This window comes from Misgurnus anguillicaudatus, chromosome 15, assembly GCF_027580225.2.
Source record: "Misgurnus anguillicaudatus chromosome 15, ASM2758022v2, whole genome shotgun sequence".
Lineage (NCBI taxonomy): Eukaryota > Metazoa > Chordata > Actinopteri > Cypriniformes > Cobitidae > Misgurnus > Misgurnus anguillicaudatus.
Window position 1 is genome coordinate 34815272 of NC_073351.2, and position 16182 is coordinate 34831453.

A 16182-nucleotide genomic window follows, 5' to 3' on the forward strand; every position below is an offset into this window, starting at 1 on the left:
ATTTTTAAAAAGTAATCCAAGTTACTTTTCAGTTTAATTAATTTAATAAAAAAAATAATGTGCTAAATTAAACTGAACATGGTCACGTGAATTACGCACTCTAAGCATGCACGCATGAGTGGGAACAGTTTGAGTCAGAAATGGAGATGACAGGCCAAAGCTTGACATTTTGGGAAATATGCAATTTCTGAATGTAGAACTTCTCAGTCATAAAAAAAACACCTGCAAGGCCTGAAAGAGATCAAGCCTCAGCCAAGAAAAAAAATAACACAAAAGTAACTTAAAAGTAACCTAAGTATTACTTTCTATGAAAAGTAACTAAGTAACGCAATTAGTTACTTTTTGAGGAAGTAACGTAATATTGTAATGCATTACAACACTGTCACTAAGCATGTGTACGCAAAAAATGGTGCGTGAGATGTGTGTATGGGTGTTTTTACAAACAAATCGTGATTCAACAAAGCTTTCATATCAAAATGTCTTCTAAATGTATGCAAAAATTCAAGAAAACCTAGATGCATATAAATAGACCGAAGTGTAAAAATTTAGCAAAACAAACGCCAAATTCCACTTTGGCATGCATATGATACGCCAGTCCTTCCCATTCACTTAAACAGCGCATCTTTTTTCATCGTTTTCTTTATTGGTTTCTCCATTTTTTTCTGTTTTTTAAACCATTTTTGATTGGGTTTAGGGTTAGATTTGACATTTGCTTAAGGAGGTTATTTAATATACAGGTTTTAGATACAGATGCGCGTCTCTGTCATATTAATTAAATGTCATATTTGTTAACGCATCCAATACTTATTTAATGTTACTCCGGTCGGTGGACAGCAATTGCCTCCTCCAGGAACAGCAAAACCTCCTAAATAAAAAAATGCAAAGCAAAACAAAACTTTGCAGACAATAAATATGATCATAGACTTCTTTTCAAATTCTTTTGCTTCTATGACAAACCCTTATATGGAGCTGGTTTTGGTGTGTTTTATGCAAATTACCAACCTTGTGCATGCGGCCAATCATATAGCACACTCCAAATTCACTAACGTAAGAACAAGTATAAGAACAAATTCATTTACATACGCAAGTGTTGTGAATTAGGCAGAACGCTGTCTTGAGAAGTTCAAGTGTGCATATAAATACGAAAAACGTACGCAATTATTAGAGAATGAGACCTAATGTAATTTTTTGACTTAAAGTTGTATGAGATTGATGAAAAAACACATTTTTCAACAAAGTCAAAGTGAAGTTTATGTGCCACAGAGGGATACTGGCCGTCTGCATCGACTAACTTGTGAACACATGAACACTGACCTGGATCTCATTTCATCTGCCATCCATTCATAACTACATGTCTAAATGTCTTTGTTTGGTGTTTGAGTATTGAAAATATTTTATAAGTTTATTGTCATACATGTATATTCTAACACGTGTGTGTGTTTTGTTTCTGTTCCAATTTCTGTAACTTCTAGTTTTAAAGTTGCTGTGGCCTTGTGAGCCGGCATTTTTGGACTGACGGCTTGCTATGTCACTATAACAAATGGGATATAAAAAGGCCTGTCAACCATCACAAATTGCTGCCTCAGAGGGATTTAGGAAGATGTCACTTGCTGGTAATGGGACGTGAACGAGAATCTCACATGTGCTCCGATGGGCAGGTTTTCAGGCTGTGGTGGATATTAGCATCTGCGATATTACAACAACAAGATGAGAAGTGATTGGTGGGGTTACGGTATACTGTAGTAACTCAAATTTCATTGTTAATTAAATTAAACATTGATCTTTCATTACCTGTGATTCATCAATAAGAAGAAGAATTGTTTAAGAAATTACAGCAGGAATTTTGTGGATTTTAAACTATTTGTTATGGCTAATAAAAGTTTCCGTTAGATACAACACTAATTTTTTTCAACTTTACCAAACTTTTATGGCGTTATTGACTGTGTATTTGCATAAACGATAAATGAAATACTACTTGTACATTTAAAAGACAATCACCTCCAAAACGGCATTAAAATATTTATTAAAGGTGCATTAAGGATCTCTTGAAATAAATGCAATATAATATACATAACTATATTATTAATGGTTTTTAAAGGCCTTGTATTGTTTTTATCACCTTGAATGAGCCGTTTTTATCTATACATGAATATCAGATGACGTCAACCGCGTACGTCACTCACTTCTCAAACTCGTCTGCCGCCATCTTGAGTACCTGATTCGGCAAGATCAATACGTCAGTCTATGTGTTTTTGCACTTTGTTTTACATCAAATATTCAATCACCAATCATAAATTTTGCATTATTTGAAAGCTAAAACACTCAAGATTGTTTTTGACATATATTAATATAAATGTCAGTACTCACATATTTTACCATATGCTTCTGATAAATTTCTCACATATCCAAAAAACTTCAGCGTACATTGCAATGTAAGGGTCCACTCTTCCAAATTTATCCCACATTTTTATCCAAAACAACGAAAAATACGGAAAAATCCCGCAAGTTCCTCCTTTGTTTACATGCGCCCTTACGATCATGTTTCACAATCACTGAAAATGCATCTTTTTCTGCTTCGTTAAACTGTTCAGATAAATATTCCGCATTATTGTTCTGTTTTGTCCAATCAGATAAGATTTGAGAACTTAAAATGTCCTGGAAGCGCACATTTGGTAAGCAAGGTGCCATATTGCACACCTTCGCTTTTGACTAGATGAAGCCAAAATTAAACTAGCCATTGCCTATCCAGCAAAGTTTTGATTGATGGGGGTAGTAATCAATCATGAAACGATTTCCAGGGTTCAACTTACATCAGTAAAATGTACTTCTGCGCAAATCTGCGCTTACACATAGTTTGCACACCTGAATGTTTTGGTAGCATAGCAGGTCGGCTAGCCTCTCACAGAACCGCTAAGAAACCTCTTTAGAGGTTAGATATAATCTCCATTGTGGATCGTCGTCTGCAGATGATTTTTTTTGTGTTGAGAGTTTTTTGAAAAAGGTGATAAGGAGCATGATCAAGGTGCAAAAATACCAGACTGTGAAAAATAAAATCACGTCGCCGGACTGTGGAGTTGCGCTTGTATAAAGTAAGTTCATATTGTTATGTTTATAATATATTTACAGTTTTTTTATGTAAGCTGTTTTTGATGATAACAGTGGAGATGACTAAGACAGGAGACACATGTGCTAATTTTTCTATGACAAGATATGTAAATGCATCCATTTTATGACTATATGAATCTAATGCATATAATATACAAACTAAAAACAAGAAAATAAGCTATGTGGCAGAAAATATGTTGAAAATCGTAGCAAGCTAGCTATAGACAGTAGTCGGTAGGTACTCAAGATGGCGGCAGGCAACTGGAATGACGTATAAGGTCACATGACCGATAACCATGTATATACACAGCGGTTCCGACATTTAAAAATATTTCAGTGTCACTTTAAAAGATATTTAAAGATCACCTATTCCATTGCTAAAAAACTTTTTTTTGTGTATTTGGTATAAATCAATGTGTTTGCGTTGTTTATGGTTAAAAAAACATTATTTTCAACATACTGTACATTTTTGTAGCTCCAGATTTACATCTCTTCCTAAAACGCACTGATCCGAAAAGCGATGTGTCTCTGATTGGCCAGCTAATCTGTATGTTGTGATTGGCCTGAATACCTCTGATGTCAGCAGGAAATGTGACGCTCCTTACCATGTTTAAAAGATTTGCGCACAATTCAATGCTAACAGGAGTTAACTTACAGGCTATGAGTCAGAAGCGGGGGGGGGGGGGGTCTTGTCTACATCATAAATCCCAGGAAGTAAACTGTTGCCTACAATCCGTGTGTTTGTTATAGTCCAAGAAAAGAGATTTACATTGGAGATGATAACTCACGGCATCATTTACTTTGGGGTTTGTACCTTTTGCATATCATTACCATGTACTAATACACACTTACATACAAAAGAAAATGTAAAATCGTGAATTGGACGATAGGTGCTCTTTAAGTTCATGGAAAAAATGTGAGTCAAGTGTTCTCAGTTTTTTGCATTACGATCTCTTTGTACTAAAAAGTATTTCCACTCACGCAAGTGTAAATGAATGAGAAATGTACTTGCTTTGTATGCCTGACGAAAGATCCCTTAACTCCATGAGGTCGATTCACAGGCAGAGTCGCTGACAGGAGCCGTGCTGTAGCTTACTTCTCTCCAGCGTGTTGAAATGCATTATGAAGCCTAACGCTGTAAGTGTTGTAACTCCGCAGTGAAACCAGGCACCAACCAACGATTTTTCTCACATGTGCGCTACAGCCGTAGGAACTTACTGCACAGAGGGGGAAGACATTCGAGAAGAATAAATTGGGCGACCAGAGTTGCTCTCAGCATCACAGAATTGACTAAAGCGGGTTACCGCCGTACACTGGGAGAGCAGGCCAGCCTTCACATAATGCACAGTGGGACATCATCGTATCCCTCACTGCATGACACAGTTAAACTTTCCTTTGAACAAGTAGAGAACTGAGATTTCACACAATACTGTTACTTTGATTTAATTGGTTAGAAAGGTTAACTGGATTACATCAGAGTTTAACACGGGAACTTTGTTTAAAAGGCAGCTTAGGGGAATTAGACAGACTGCATATTGGAAATGAGCTATAGTTTTATTAATTAGATAAGTAACTAGTTAACTGGAAAATGTGAATGATTCTTACCTGTGCAAAACTTGCGCTATAATGCAAAGGTGGTTGCAGGGTGTCAGGGTGTTGCTATGCAGTTGGTAAGGTGGTCTGAAGGTTTGGGTCCAGAATGAAGTGTTACATGCACATAATAAAATTATATAAATTATATATATTTATACGGAAGCCGAGAGAGGACATGCACTATTATTATTTTTGCTTGCTTGTTTTCTCGTGATCTCGATATAACAAAAGTTGTTTTCTCGTGATCACGACTTAATTTCTCGTTATCTCGAGATAACAAAAGTTGTTTTTTCGTGATCTCGAGATAACGAAAGTTGTTTTCTCGTGATCACGACTTAATTTTCTCATGATCTCGAGAAAACAAAAGTTGTTTTCTCGTTATCCTGACATGATAATCCAAATGTCATAATGTAATTTCCTGTCAATATAATATTGAGTGTATTTTGAAGTGGACTGCTCTATGAGTTGGGGTCTTCGCCGTAACCACACGTGTAACTAATGTGTAGACTTAATAAATAAATAAAGTTGGACGGTTCATGTTCGTGAATTTAGGGACCATCTCTAAAGTAATACTGTACACGTTTCTATCTTCAATAGTATTTAACAGTTTATTTAAATAAATATCAACAATCTAAAAAGTGTGCATTATAGCTGACAACCACATAAACACGTTGGTTTTGTGACTGTTGACTTTCAGTCATTTCATTTAAATGCTGTTAAAAGTAGAAACGTGTATTGAGTAACTTAAAGACGGTCCCTAAATTCACCACTGTAAAATTGTAAATATTGACATCTATTTCCGCTTGAGCGAATCTTTGATCCAAGTAAAATCTCGTTTGTTCATCAATGCTAATTTAGCAAAATATGCTTTTGCTGTTTACAAACAAAACATCGAGTACACGTAAGCTTTAATCACATCACAAAATACAACTTTTGTTATGTCGAGATCACGAGAAAACAACCCTTGCCACCTCGAGATAACGAGAAATTAAGTCGTGATCACGAGAAAACAAGCAAGCAAAAATAATAATAGTGCATGGCCTCTCTCGGCTTCCGTATATTTATACCACGGGCTGTTTAAATACTCGATTCTGATTGGCTGGAAGGTCTGCATTAAAACCCTTTAATGCACAGGTAGTTCCAGTCAGTTTGATTACAGTTTGAAATTAATCCGCTACTGTAAACATTGGTAACCATAGTAACACAGTTACACTTGCAGAGAGAGCGAGCGAGAGCGAGCGAGTGCGCCATAAGTGCGCCGGTTTTATTTCACACTTTACATAAATAAATAAATTACATGATTAGTTCAAATAAAGATTGCCTTGTCACTGTCCCAGACAGCACACGTACGTCTGCCCGACGTCGGCTCAAGAGCGTACGTCGGCCTCCTTATTTGAAACATCTAATAAGTATCGGCCACGCCTTGGCCAAATCTTCAGTCAAGTCAACGGTATTTCCCGCTCATCAGGCTTGTCTGTTACGTCGGCTTTGGGTCGGATAACTATACCGGAGGCCGATGCCGCGCTTCTCTCTGTTGGTGCGTGCCCAGTTATTACACCCTTTGCAACCACCAGAGCAAAGGCGACATTATGGGTGTAAGTATGTACAAGAACTAAGTAAATGATAATAAGTGAAGAAAAATGGAATCCGTTAAGTAAATGTAAATGTTTTAATATAATATACAAGTAAAATAAATAAAATAGCAGCGCCTTCTTTGCTTTTAATGACACACAGCTGCTAAGTTCCATTATTCCGAAGCAGAAGGGGGCAGTAATGTACATACGCTGGTTGCCAGCCGCCGTTAATACTCAAGTTAGAGAAAATGCAACTGGGGAAAGTGAGGAAAAATAAGGAATTATTGGCTTGTTTTACATATATCATTGTTTTGTGTTCCTCTCCTGTGTAAAAAAACAAACAATTCCATGTCAACTCGAACACGCAAAACCCTGGTATGAAGCATTGTCATGGGCATGCCAAACCAACAGATGGCGATATATTCCTTAACCCAGAGAAGCCACTCCAGTCTCGTCTTGCCATGAACAAGGAAAAAGTGCGGGAGCTGACTTCGCAAACATCCGTGGTTCAGGTAAGTTTTCGACAAAAATCTTATATTAAATGTCTGTGACTCTTAAAAGTTAGTATAAGGCACTCCGTCTACTACAGCACAGCAAATAAAGTCATAGTTACTCACATTTGTAGTACTTGCAGCGCTATTCAGACTTGAGGCATTTTTGCTAAAATGTTTGTGTATTATTATAATTTCCATTAATTTTTGTTGTTCTAAAATGTTTCTGTAAAACAATACGTGTCAGCTTGTTGTTATGTATAGTCTGACCGACTAGAGGTAATGTTGACGTTGAAGACAGAAATGTCATTTCTCGTCTTGTTTTTTATACTATGACAAAATGTGGTACTTGAAATCAATCTAAATACCTTTCACGCGTTCAGTATTGTGTTTTTGTTGCTATATAAACGATGCACTTAATATAGGCAGATGGCCATTGCTTTTCTGGACAGCAGTTGGAAGTATTCTGTACGGAGGTAATTTAAATTTTAGGAAAAATATGAGGATGATTATCGATGATTATATAATTGAGTTCAATAACATAGTAATTTTGGTTGTTTAATTTTTTTTATGAGTGTTTGTTTGGTGTTTAAATGATCAAGTTTAAATGATCAAGCAGTTTTAGTTACTGTATAAAGTGTATTATTATGATCTGTATGATAGTTTGAGTGCTCACAATGGCAGCAAATTTAAAAACAAAACAAACAAGAGATGTTTACATTGACATTATGTAAGTTAGTTCAGATACTTTGACAACCATTTGGTTATGCACAGTGCAATCTGATTTACATTATTGCAGGGGTCTCAAACTCAAACTGGCTTGGGGCCATTTTTAAGACAGACAGTTCATCGGGGGGCCGCAGAGCTATTTAACGTTCAAAAAAGTACAATGTTTCTGTAAATGTCATGTTTAATTTCCATTATTTAATGTATAATAATACTTGAAAATATATAAGCAATGGTTTTATCTTTTTAATATACATTATTTTATAAAAGTAGCCTAAGTAAATCTTTTCTTAATCTTATCTTAACAAAGACCTATTAAAACCTTGCACTAAACTAACATATTTTATTCCTGCATACATTTATAAACTAGTATAAAAATTACCACCAGTAAGTGTTTCTGTTTTAATTTATTTTGGATTGTTTTCAGTCATAGTATTGACTTCATTATGTTCTTTATTATTTCAGTTTTCATAAATTTTCTATTATATGTGGGAAAATATTAATAATTAATTAATTAGTCCATGTTATATAAGATATATTGGACAGAAAAAAAGAATAGTACTGCTCTATGTGTAATTGAATAGAAAGCTACATAATAATATATTATACTTCATTATATATAGCAGTATACATAATTTTATCTTCTTTACATTTCTCCTCATCTTTTCTCTTTTCTTAACATGGGCACTTTGATGGCTCTTTTCTTATCTGTAGTTTAAAATGTGTTGCATTACATCTACCGCTCTGCCTTCCTATGCAGTGTCTTCGTTAGATGCTGTGACGTGAGGTGAACTAAGCCCACCGCAGCTCGATCTTCTCTGAGTAACAGCTGATATCCACCCGGAAGTAACAAATCTTCTCTAGACAAACACTACAAAGTAGATTAACTGATCGCATGGTGACAATGATATGATTGACGCGAGGTTCAGTTGAGGAATTAAAATCCGATCACGCATTCAGTGATCCTCGACATCACGGAGCGTGCGGTTCATGGCTGCGTAGCAACCAGTGACGCGACCCACGCCCCGGAGCGCAACTTCCGCTCTCGAGCACGTTGGAAAGTAATGCTTTGACTCATTTTAACGCGTTGTTAGACGCGACATGTGAACGAACACTTGAACGTTTAAATAAAAAATCAAACGAATATAAAAAAAGTGAATAAAAATCTTTCTGCGGGCCAGATTATTTTATATTTTTGAAAGTTGACGCGGGCCGCAGAGAGGGGGGCCGGGAGTTTGAGACCACTGCATTATTGTATGTCAGATGTATGAAATGTACAGTGATTTAATGAACAGGTGTTTCATATCATAGTCATTTGCCATACTGTGTATTTTAAACACATCAAGGTCTGGAAATGACTGAATACAATTCTAGCATTTTTTCTTAGCTAATATTTTCCTTATATATGTTTCCTCTCTTCTTGTGTGTAAACAGGTCATTGGCACTGCTGTGTAAGTATTTCACTGACAGACACCTCAAGACATTTTAGTGGGTGTAACTGGAAATCTTTTATGTAAATCTGTAATATTCAATTGTTATGTTTTATGTCTTTGCAAAACAGATCACAACATCATTTGCTGTAAGTTGTTTTTAACCAGCTGTGTTTTTGATCTTAACCATACTGTCATATTAGTTTTATCGGAGAAAGGATAAGCCATCTGTTTCTCTGTGCAGGGCATGTACATCTAGGATGCGGCATATCCAGATGAGATTCTCTCCAATGCCAGCAAACCGACAGTGGAAGACACGAGCCAGCACTTCTCCCCCCACATTGCCTCAGGCTTTTGAGATAACCACTTATAACTGCTCCCCCTTCATGAGACCGGATGCTATGTTGGGATCACCGGGGCCTCCATCGCCCGGCATGTACACGCTACATCAGGTGTAGGTAAGACGCACACTCACTGCTTCCATGGTGCTTGTGTTCTCAATGTTTCTGTGCAGGTGCCTGGGATAATGAAGACAATTTGGGTTGTTGTGTTACACGCCAGGTGAACAACATCAGAGTGCGGCAGTCAGAGATCCTAAAGAAGGACTCCATATGTTTAGTCGAGACAGTACGCCGTACATCTCTTATGACGAGTATATTTGTGTCAGGACCGCTTTCCCGATACTGACAAGGACATTTAAGGTTCAATGGACAACTTGCTTTCAATGAATGGTTAATGTCTGTAGCCCTTTTCACACACACATTATGGAAAAAATACAGAGAACACATAAGGGAGTTGTTCGGGATTATTTGATTTTGGTTCATTCACGCTGCCAATAGTTTTCTGAATTTGTTTGTGCTTTCACACACATGCCATAAAGACATGACATATTTAAAGTCTTGCACTTGGTAGTTTTTTTTTGTAGCATCTGTAGTTTGCTTATCCGTGATTTCTCTCTCGAGAAACCACACGTGTATTTTTTTGTTTATGATAAGATCATAAAGGAGTGCGTTACACCAGTGCTTCCCAATCCTGGTCCTCGAGCACCCCCTCCCAAAAAGTTTTAGATGTCTCCTTATTTAACCCATCAGCTTGTTAGGGAGACATGTTTACCATTTTGGAAAGAGGCTGATAACTTGAATCAGGTGTTTTAAATAAGTTTTTGGGAGGGGGTGCTCGAGGACCAGGATTGGGAAGCACTACGTTACATGCTGTTTTGTTATGCTGGTGAATGTTCGTAGCTGATAGTGACGAGCCCCATGATTTCTTCTTCAGTCCAGTCTGCAGATATTTCTCATTGTGAATGTTAATCTGCATTTATATCTGCCATGTCAAAGGGGAAAAGGCTATATTTTTGTCGTGATGACACAATATTTATGTTGACTAATTATCGACGTTGAAATTGACACCCCCGATTCTATCGACCAAACGCAACAGCTCTAAGTCTAGCATACACATAATTGCATTCACTAACCATTGCCTCAGGTTATAAATAACTTAATAATCACAACTATCCACTACCTAAAAAGCTATGAACAGCAGTCATGCTACTTTTCTCAATTTGCTTTTCTATTTCTACTAGCAATTATGTGAGCTGCAGTCTGGATCCTGCCTCTGTCAAATGACCTAACACAAATTGAAAGATGACATCGGCCCTTGCAAGGACTTCAGACGATGCCAGCACTGGACTACATACAGTGGTAATCATGTGCGTTTCATGTTTAACTTTATGCCTTTTGGAGATCATTTCATCTTCCCCTCGCTTAAATGTTTACATTAACAGAATTTTTTTACCAGGGGTGCCCAAACTTGTGCATGTCACTGTACTGATATATACTATACAAATAATGTAAGTTGAATTTACTTATTTAAAACACATTATACTAAGCACTATACTGCAATGTTGTTTTTAACGTTTGTGCATAATATATTATTTTTTGTCTTTTTCATTAATTAGATTTTCAGTAGTCCATGTCAAATTTTATTTCAAGGTAAGATAGCTTTACATGTCTTTCATTGTGCTTTCAAAGCAACAAGATGACTTGGTTCAGACAACTCAACCCTTTTAAAATGTCTTTTATTTAACGGTGCATTTTATCCTTTATCTTAGACAAAGCAGAGCATGTTAATTTCATTTAATACATTCTGGAACAAATCTGGGTCCACTTATCTTTTCTACTTACAAATTAACATTTCTGTTGTGCTCCGTTTACAGTGTTTGGGTGAGATCTAGACAGAGGACTAAGGCGTATACTAGGACAGAACTAAGTGTTGTGGCCCACAGGTGAGACAAACTTTGCTACTTGGTATCTGTTAGACACGATACATTGAAGAAGGGCCCATTCATATTATACTTAAACTTGGTCCAGGACCATTTGATTTTTGGTTCATTCACACTGTCAATGATTTTCCGGAATCTGTGTTTATGCCGTAAAGACACATGATGTGTTTAAAGTCCTGCACTTGATAGGTTTTATTCACAGTGTCTGAAGGTTTGTTATTATTGGTTATTTCTCTCTGCAGAAGACTGCATTTTTGATTATGATAAGACTAAAATGGAATGTGTGATGCGCTGTTCTAGTATGCACATGAATTAACCCAATTTCAAAGTGGATATTTGAAACTCCCTGATCTCTGTCCTAGTCCAGTTTGCAGACATTTCTCATCGTGAATGTAAATGTTCATTTAAACCCCCGTTTTAAAGAACTGAGCGGTATATCTTGTTGCGATGACGCACATGTATTTTGTTTAATATAAGCTCATGTGAGCGCCTGACACGCTAGAACTGTTATGCTGCTAAATGATCTCTGCTTCAGCGTGGATAGTGACGAGCTCCCTGATCTCTCTGCTTCAGTACAGTTTGCCGACCTTTGTAAAACCCTTGTTTTAAAGAGCTGAACCATAACTTAAAAACTACGCCATTGTTTCTGCATCTCAATCATAAAGAGGGCTTTCCAGGTATGTTACGGTAATGGTACTAGGTCCTCTTTCCTGGAACAATCCCAGAACATCTACAGCATATGTTTGCCTTCACACAAATGCCTGTCTGCCAATTTATGGATATTTTCTGGGACCAAAGTGCTGTGTGAATAAGGTTATACTTTACTCGATTACACGAACACTGATGCAAGCACTTGTTCAACACAGTTTGGTGGTAAGCAAGTGGGTGACTGTTATCTTTAGATATCTTTCACAATAAAATGTATAATTTTCAAGACATTTGCATTAATTCCTCCTATAGCACTTAAGTATAGCTGAGGATGCAAAGAAGAATTAACACTGTTTATAATGCACAGCCAGACATTCAGGAATGCAACAACACAGTAGACCAGATGTTTTATATGCTTACATAAAGTACTGTATGCTTTGTGGACCTTTTTGATTATCTATCCAATATACACGATTGTTCATGTTTGCCATAGGCACCTAAATTTAAATATAAAAATGTGATCGTATGATTAATAATTTTTTTGGATGTTTCCATTTCAGGTGATCCTAAAGCAATAAAAGAGGAACCATGGAGAGGAAGAAGTGGTGTCCAGATGTTTAAAAGGCGGTGTTCGGGACAGGAAACAAAGGCAACAAAGAGCAACCTCTAAGGTCTAAAGGCGCTGCTTGCAGAGACAAGTGTAGGAAACAAAGACAGAAGACCTGACGAGAATGTTTTATGATTAAATGTTTTTGTTATGTACATGCACATTATTATTTACAATATATTTCTAAGATACATAAATATGTGACCTTGTATATGAAATCCAGGCTACTGTCTTAACATCTAATGACATCTAAAGTTTGAATTTACTGATTTAACATTGAGTTCAGTCTTTGGCATGACCTTACTCAGTCAGTATTGAAGGTGTCAAGATTATATTTTCAGAGAATGTTTTCTGAATTGTGTAGGATGATTTTATGTAGAAAACAGTAAGTCACAAAGAAATACTTTGCTGGGTTTTCACAGGCTGTGTCCCATTTGTACAACATATGTGAAATATCCTGAGACTAAAACTTCTGAAATCCAAACTGTTATATTTTAGCATTTCAAATGCAGCCACCCTTTGCCTAGAATTTGAAATATATACCATTGGGTTTTTTCAGTAATTTTTTGAGATCTCACCCTAAGATATTTTTAAAGAAATTTCCATGTATTATGGACTTGAATTACTTGTTTATTTTATCATTTTGTCAAAGTAATTTGAAAAAAGTTTTAAATTAAATTTTAGTTCTCAATTGAAATAAATGTATATGTTGAGACTATATTTTTGTCCAAAAACGTAATTGAATCATATACCATAAGAGTATATTATTTTGAAGGTTATAAGAAATATTTTAGTTAAGTGTTTAAAAACGTTTACACAGTAGTATAGCAGTGTATAATAGTTACAGAATATGTAATTTATGTGTGACACATCTAAATATTCTGTTACTGATTTATCCAAGTTGTTTATGTGTTAAATTCGTCAAATGAATAAATTTGCAACGGTTATTGACAGTGGTGTACTTGTTTTTAGTTGTTATTGCACAGAAGCACATTGTTCTGAATAAGTGTGAATGAATAAAGGTTTAAATTAATAAATAAATGCCCGGTAAAGCCCGTGCAGAGCGGCTGAAATTGCATCGTTTAAACATCGGCCCGAGGGCATTTGCGACGAGATGCCGACATCTAGACGACATCTTCCCAATGAGCAAACGCTCCCTGAGCGACATCTTGCCGATGGAACTTTGAAAGTCGGCACAACGTCGGCCAGATGTATGTGTGCTGTCTGGGGTCAGTGTTGCCTGTCATTCATAAATTATTTTAATAAATCAATTAAAGAATCATTAAGCTATATGCTTAAGCAGAGGCGTATCCAGCATTGAAGGACATTCGGGGCTTAGCCCAGACCATATTAAATACAGGGATCACTCAAAGAGTTTATAAAGTGTATAATAAGAATATTAACGTGATCTGCAGCATATAAAAGTGTACTCACCTAATCGCGGCGGGTCGCAGGAGTATTATTTCATAAGAACTTTTCTCTCAAGTAGATTTTTGCACGCGAGTTTTACTCAGACATGACCTGAATGAGCTGACGATGTCACATAACCGCCAAAATTAGATTATTAAACTGCTGCGCCGAAGGAATAACGTTCAAGTGGTGAAAAAACCTACAATACTGTATACCTACTGTATAACCATCTTATTTATGCACCATACAGAACGTCTAAAACTAAATATAAACGTATTGCTGCTGAAGAGATTTGCCATTGGCTGTTGTAATTGAATAAATAATGAGGTCAGTGTAAGAAAAGATTACAGGAGCTAATTTGGGGATGTTTTTATAAATATTATTTTGTTTCATGGTATTATGTTTTATATTATTACGTTTAATGTAATAATGCGTTAAATTATCTGATTTAAATATTAAAGATACTTTTTTCAAGTTACCGTTTTGTAGATCAGTGGTTCCATCCCGGTAGCTAAATAGTGCTTTCGTTAGCTCCTCCCCTACCTGTTGCATATTCAACAGAGTGGTAGAAACGGAGTAGCCCATAGGCTACCGACAGCAAAGAAACGTATTCTATAGGCTAGATTTTTTTAAGACCTAGCCCTATGTCTATTTCTGACAGACTGTATGCAGTAAAGCCAAAGCACAATGAAATAAGACAACTGGATTTAAAAGGTTACATAGGCTATTGTCCGGTTTCATATTTGTCAATCACCTTTTCAAAATACATTCGGGTCTCAAGCCCCGGGAAAATTCCCTGGCTTAAGCAACGAGGGGATAGACAGCCACAGGTAACTCGCTCACGCATAGAGACAGAGCGCAGTTATGCAAATTTGAAAACCACGCCCACCGGGGGGGAATTCAATCCAACCGTCTCCATTGACTTTGTATTGCGAGAAGCCGCCTCCTTGTCATTTCTGGCTTATAACAAAAAACTGAATAATGCTTAAAAGCTGCTGTGTGACAATATGTACAGCTAACAAGCCAAAGAACCTAGAAATAAGTTTTTATAAGCTGTCGAGCCGTAAAACCCAGTCTTTAAGGAGAAAAAAGTGGATCGTCGACTGCGCTTCCCCCTGGTGGACGCAGTTCTACTAGTGGAAGTGCTGTGGGGGGTTGCCTGTATCCATTTTTGTGTCTTTAGACGCTCGTTTTTTGGGGTCGACAGCTTATAAAAACTTATTTACAGATTAAACTTAAAAACAGAATAATACCTAAAAGCTGCTGTGTGACAAGGTGTACATCTAACACGCCAAAAAAATAAATAAGTACGTTTTTGTGGGCTGTCGACTTCAAAAAACGAGCGTTTAGACACAGAAATGGAAACAGGCAACTTTTCATAGTACTCCTATTAGTAGAACTGCGTCCACTAGGGGGGAAACGTAGTCGGCAATCCACTTTTTTCTCCTTAAAGACTGGGTTTTACGGCTCGACAGCTTATAAAAACTTATTTCTGGGTTCTTTGGCTTGTTAGCTGTACATATTGTCACACAACAGCTTTTAGGCATTGTTCTGTTTTTTGTTATAAGCCAGAAATGACAAGGAGGCGGCCTTTTGCAATACAAAGTCAATGGAGACTGCTGGATCGCTTTCCCCCCCGGTGGGCGTGGTTTTCAGGTTGTGACGCGCTGAGCTCTGTCTCTATCTCTCTCTCTCTCTCTCTCTCTCTCTCTCTCTCTCCCTCGGGTCCTTTCAGTTCTCTCTGTCTCTCTTTTTTAATAATGAATTTAAATAAATGTGATAATTCATTTAAATAAAAGCAATACAATGGCACTACTTTATTTAAAGTGGACGGAGTGCGAGCCTTAACTTAAGATAATTACCGTCATTTTTACCTGTCTGTTAAAAAATTACACTGTAAACATTAATTACAGCTTTAACTTGTCAAATAACCGTGGTATAAGCGGGATGATCCACGGCTAGCCATGCATTAAAGGATTTTAATGCACTCCGCAGAGGCAACCACCCTCCGCTTCGCATCGGGTGGTTCTTCGCCTCTACGTCGTGCATTAAAATCCTTTAATGCATGGCTAGCCGTGGATCATCCCTTACATATATACATTAGGGCTGTCAAAATAAACATGTTAATAACGCATTAACGTAAATTCATTTTAGGAGCACTAATTTTATTAACATGCGATTAATGCAATGCGCAATTTCTATTTGACCCTTGGCCTAGCACGTTGGATAAATTGAGACTCAGCCTTAGGCCGTAAATTTTCATTGAACATCTAAAATGATCTTTATTTGTATGTTTTCTGAGAGGTGTAGTGTCCTA

At 36.8% G+C, this 16182-nt stretch overlaps 1 protein-coding gene across 13 annotated transcripts; it reads left to right on the forward strand.

The window, feature by feature from the left end:
* The first annotated feature begins 6035 nt into the window (after positions 1–6035).
* On the forward strand, positions 6036–13408 carry LOC129417050 (uncharacterized). 13 transcript variants are annotated; one of them, XM_073853861.1, is made up of 13 exons: positions 6036–6293; positions 6433–6510; positions 6656–6784; positions 7189–7239; positions 8924–8940; positions 9051–9068; positions 9164–9371; positions 9481–9620; positions 10502–10627; positions 10703–10768; positions 10877–10910; positions 11135–11203; positions 12409–13408. In XM_073853861.1, the coding sequence occupies exons 1-8, from the start codon at positions 6288–6290 to the stop codon at positions 9604–9606; spliced, it is 633 nt and encodes a 210-aa protein (XP_073709962.1). In that variant the 5' UTR covers positions 6036–6287; the 3' UTR covers positions 9607–9620; positions 10502–10627; positions 10703–10768; positions 10877–10910; positions 11135–11203; positions 12409–13408. The 13 variants fall into 13 exon arrangements, with proteins under 13 accessions (XP_073709962.1, XP_073709960.1, XP_073709963.1 ...); XM_073853859.1 differs by having other exon boundaries at positions 10717–10768; XM_073853862.1 differs by having other exon boundaries at positions 10502–10619.
* Positions 13409–16182: the final 2774 nt, after the last annotated feature.

Bases quoted from the DNA above. Each gene is read 5' to 3' on its own strand.
- LOC129417050 (XM_073853861.1), top strand. The intron at 6,511-6,655 runs GTTAGAGAAAAT...CCTGGTATGAAG, and splicing joins CAGCCGCCGTTAATACTCAA to CATTGTCATGGGCATGCCAA. The intron at 6,785-7,188 runs GTAAGTTTTCGA...CACTTAATATAG, and splicing joins CGCAAACATCCGTGGTTCAG to GCAGATGGCCATTGCTTTTC.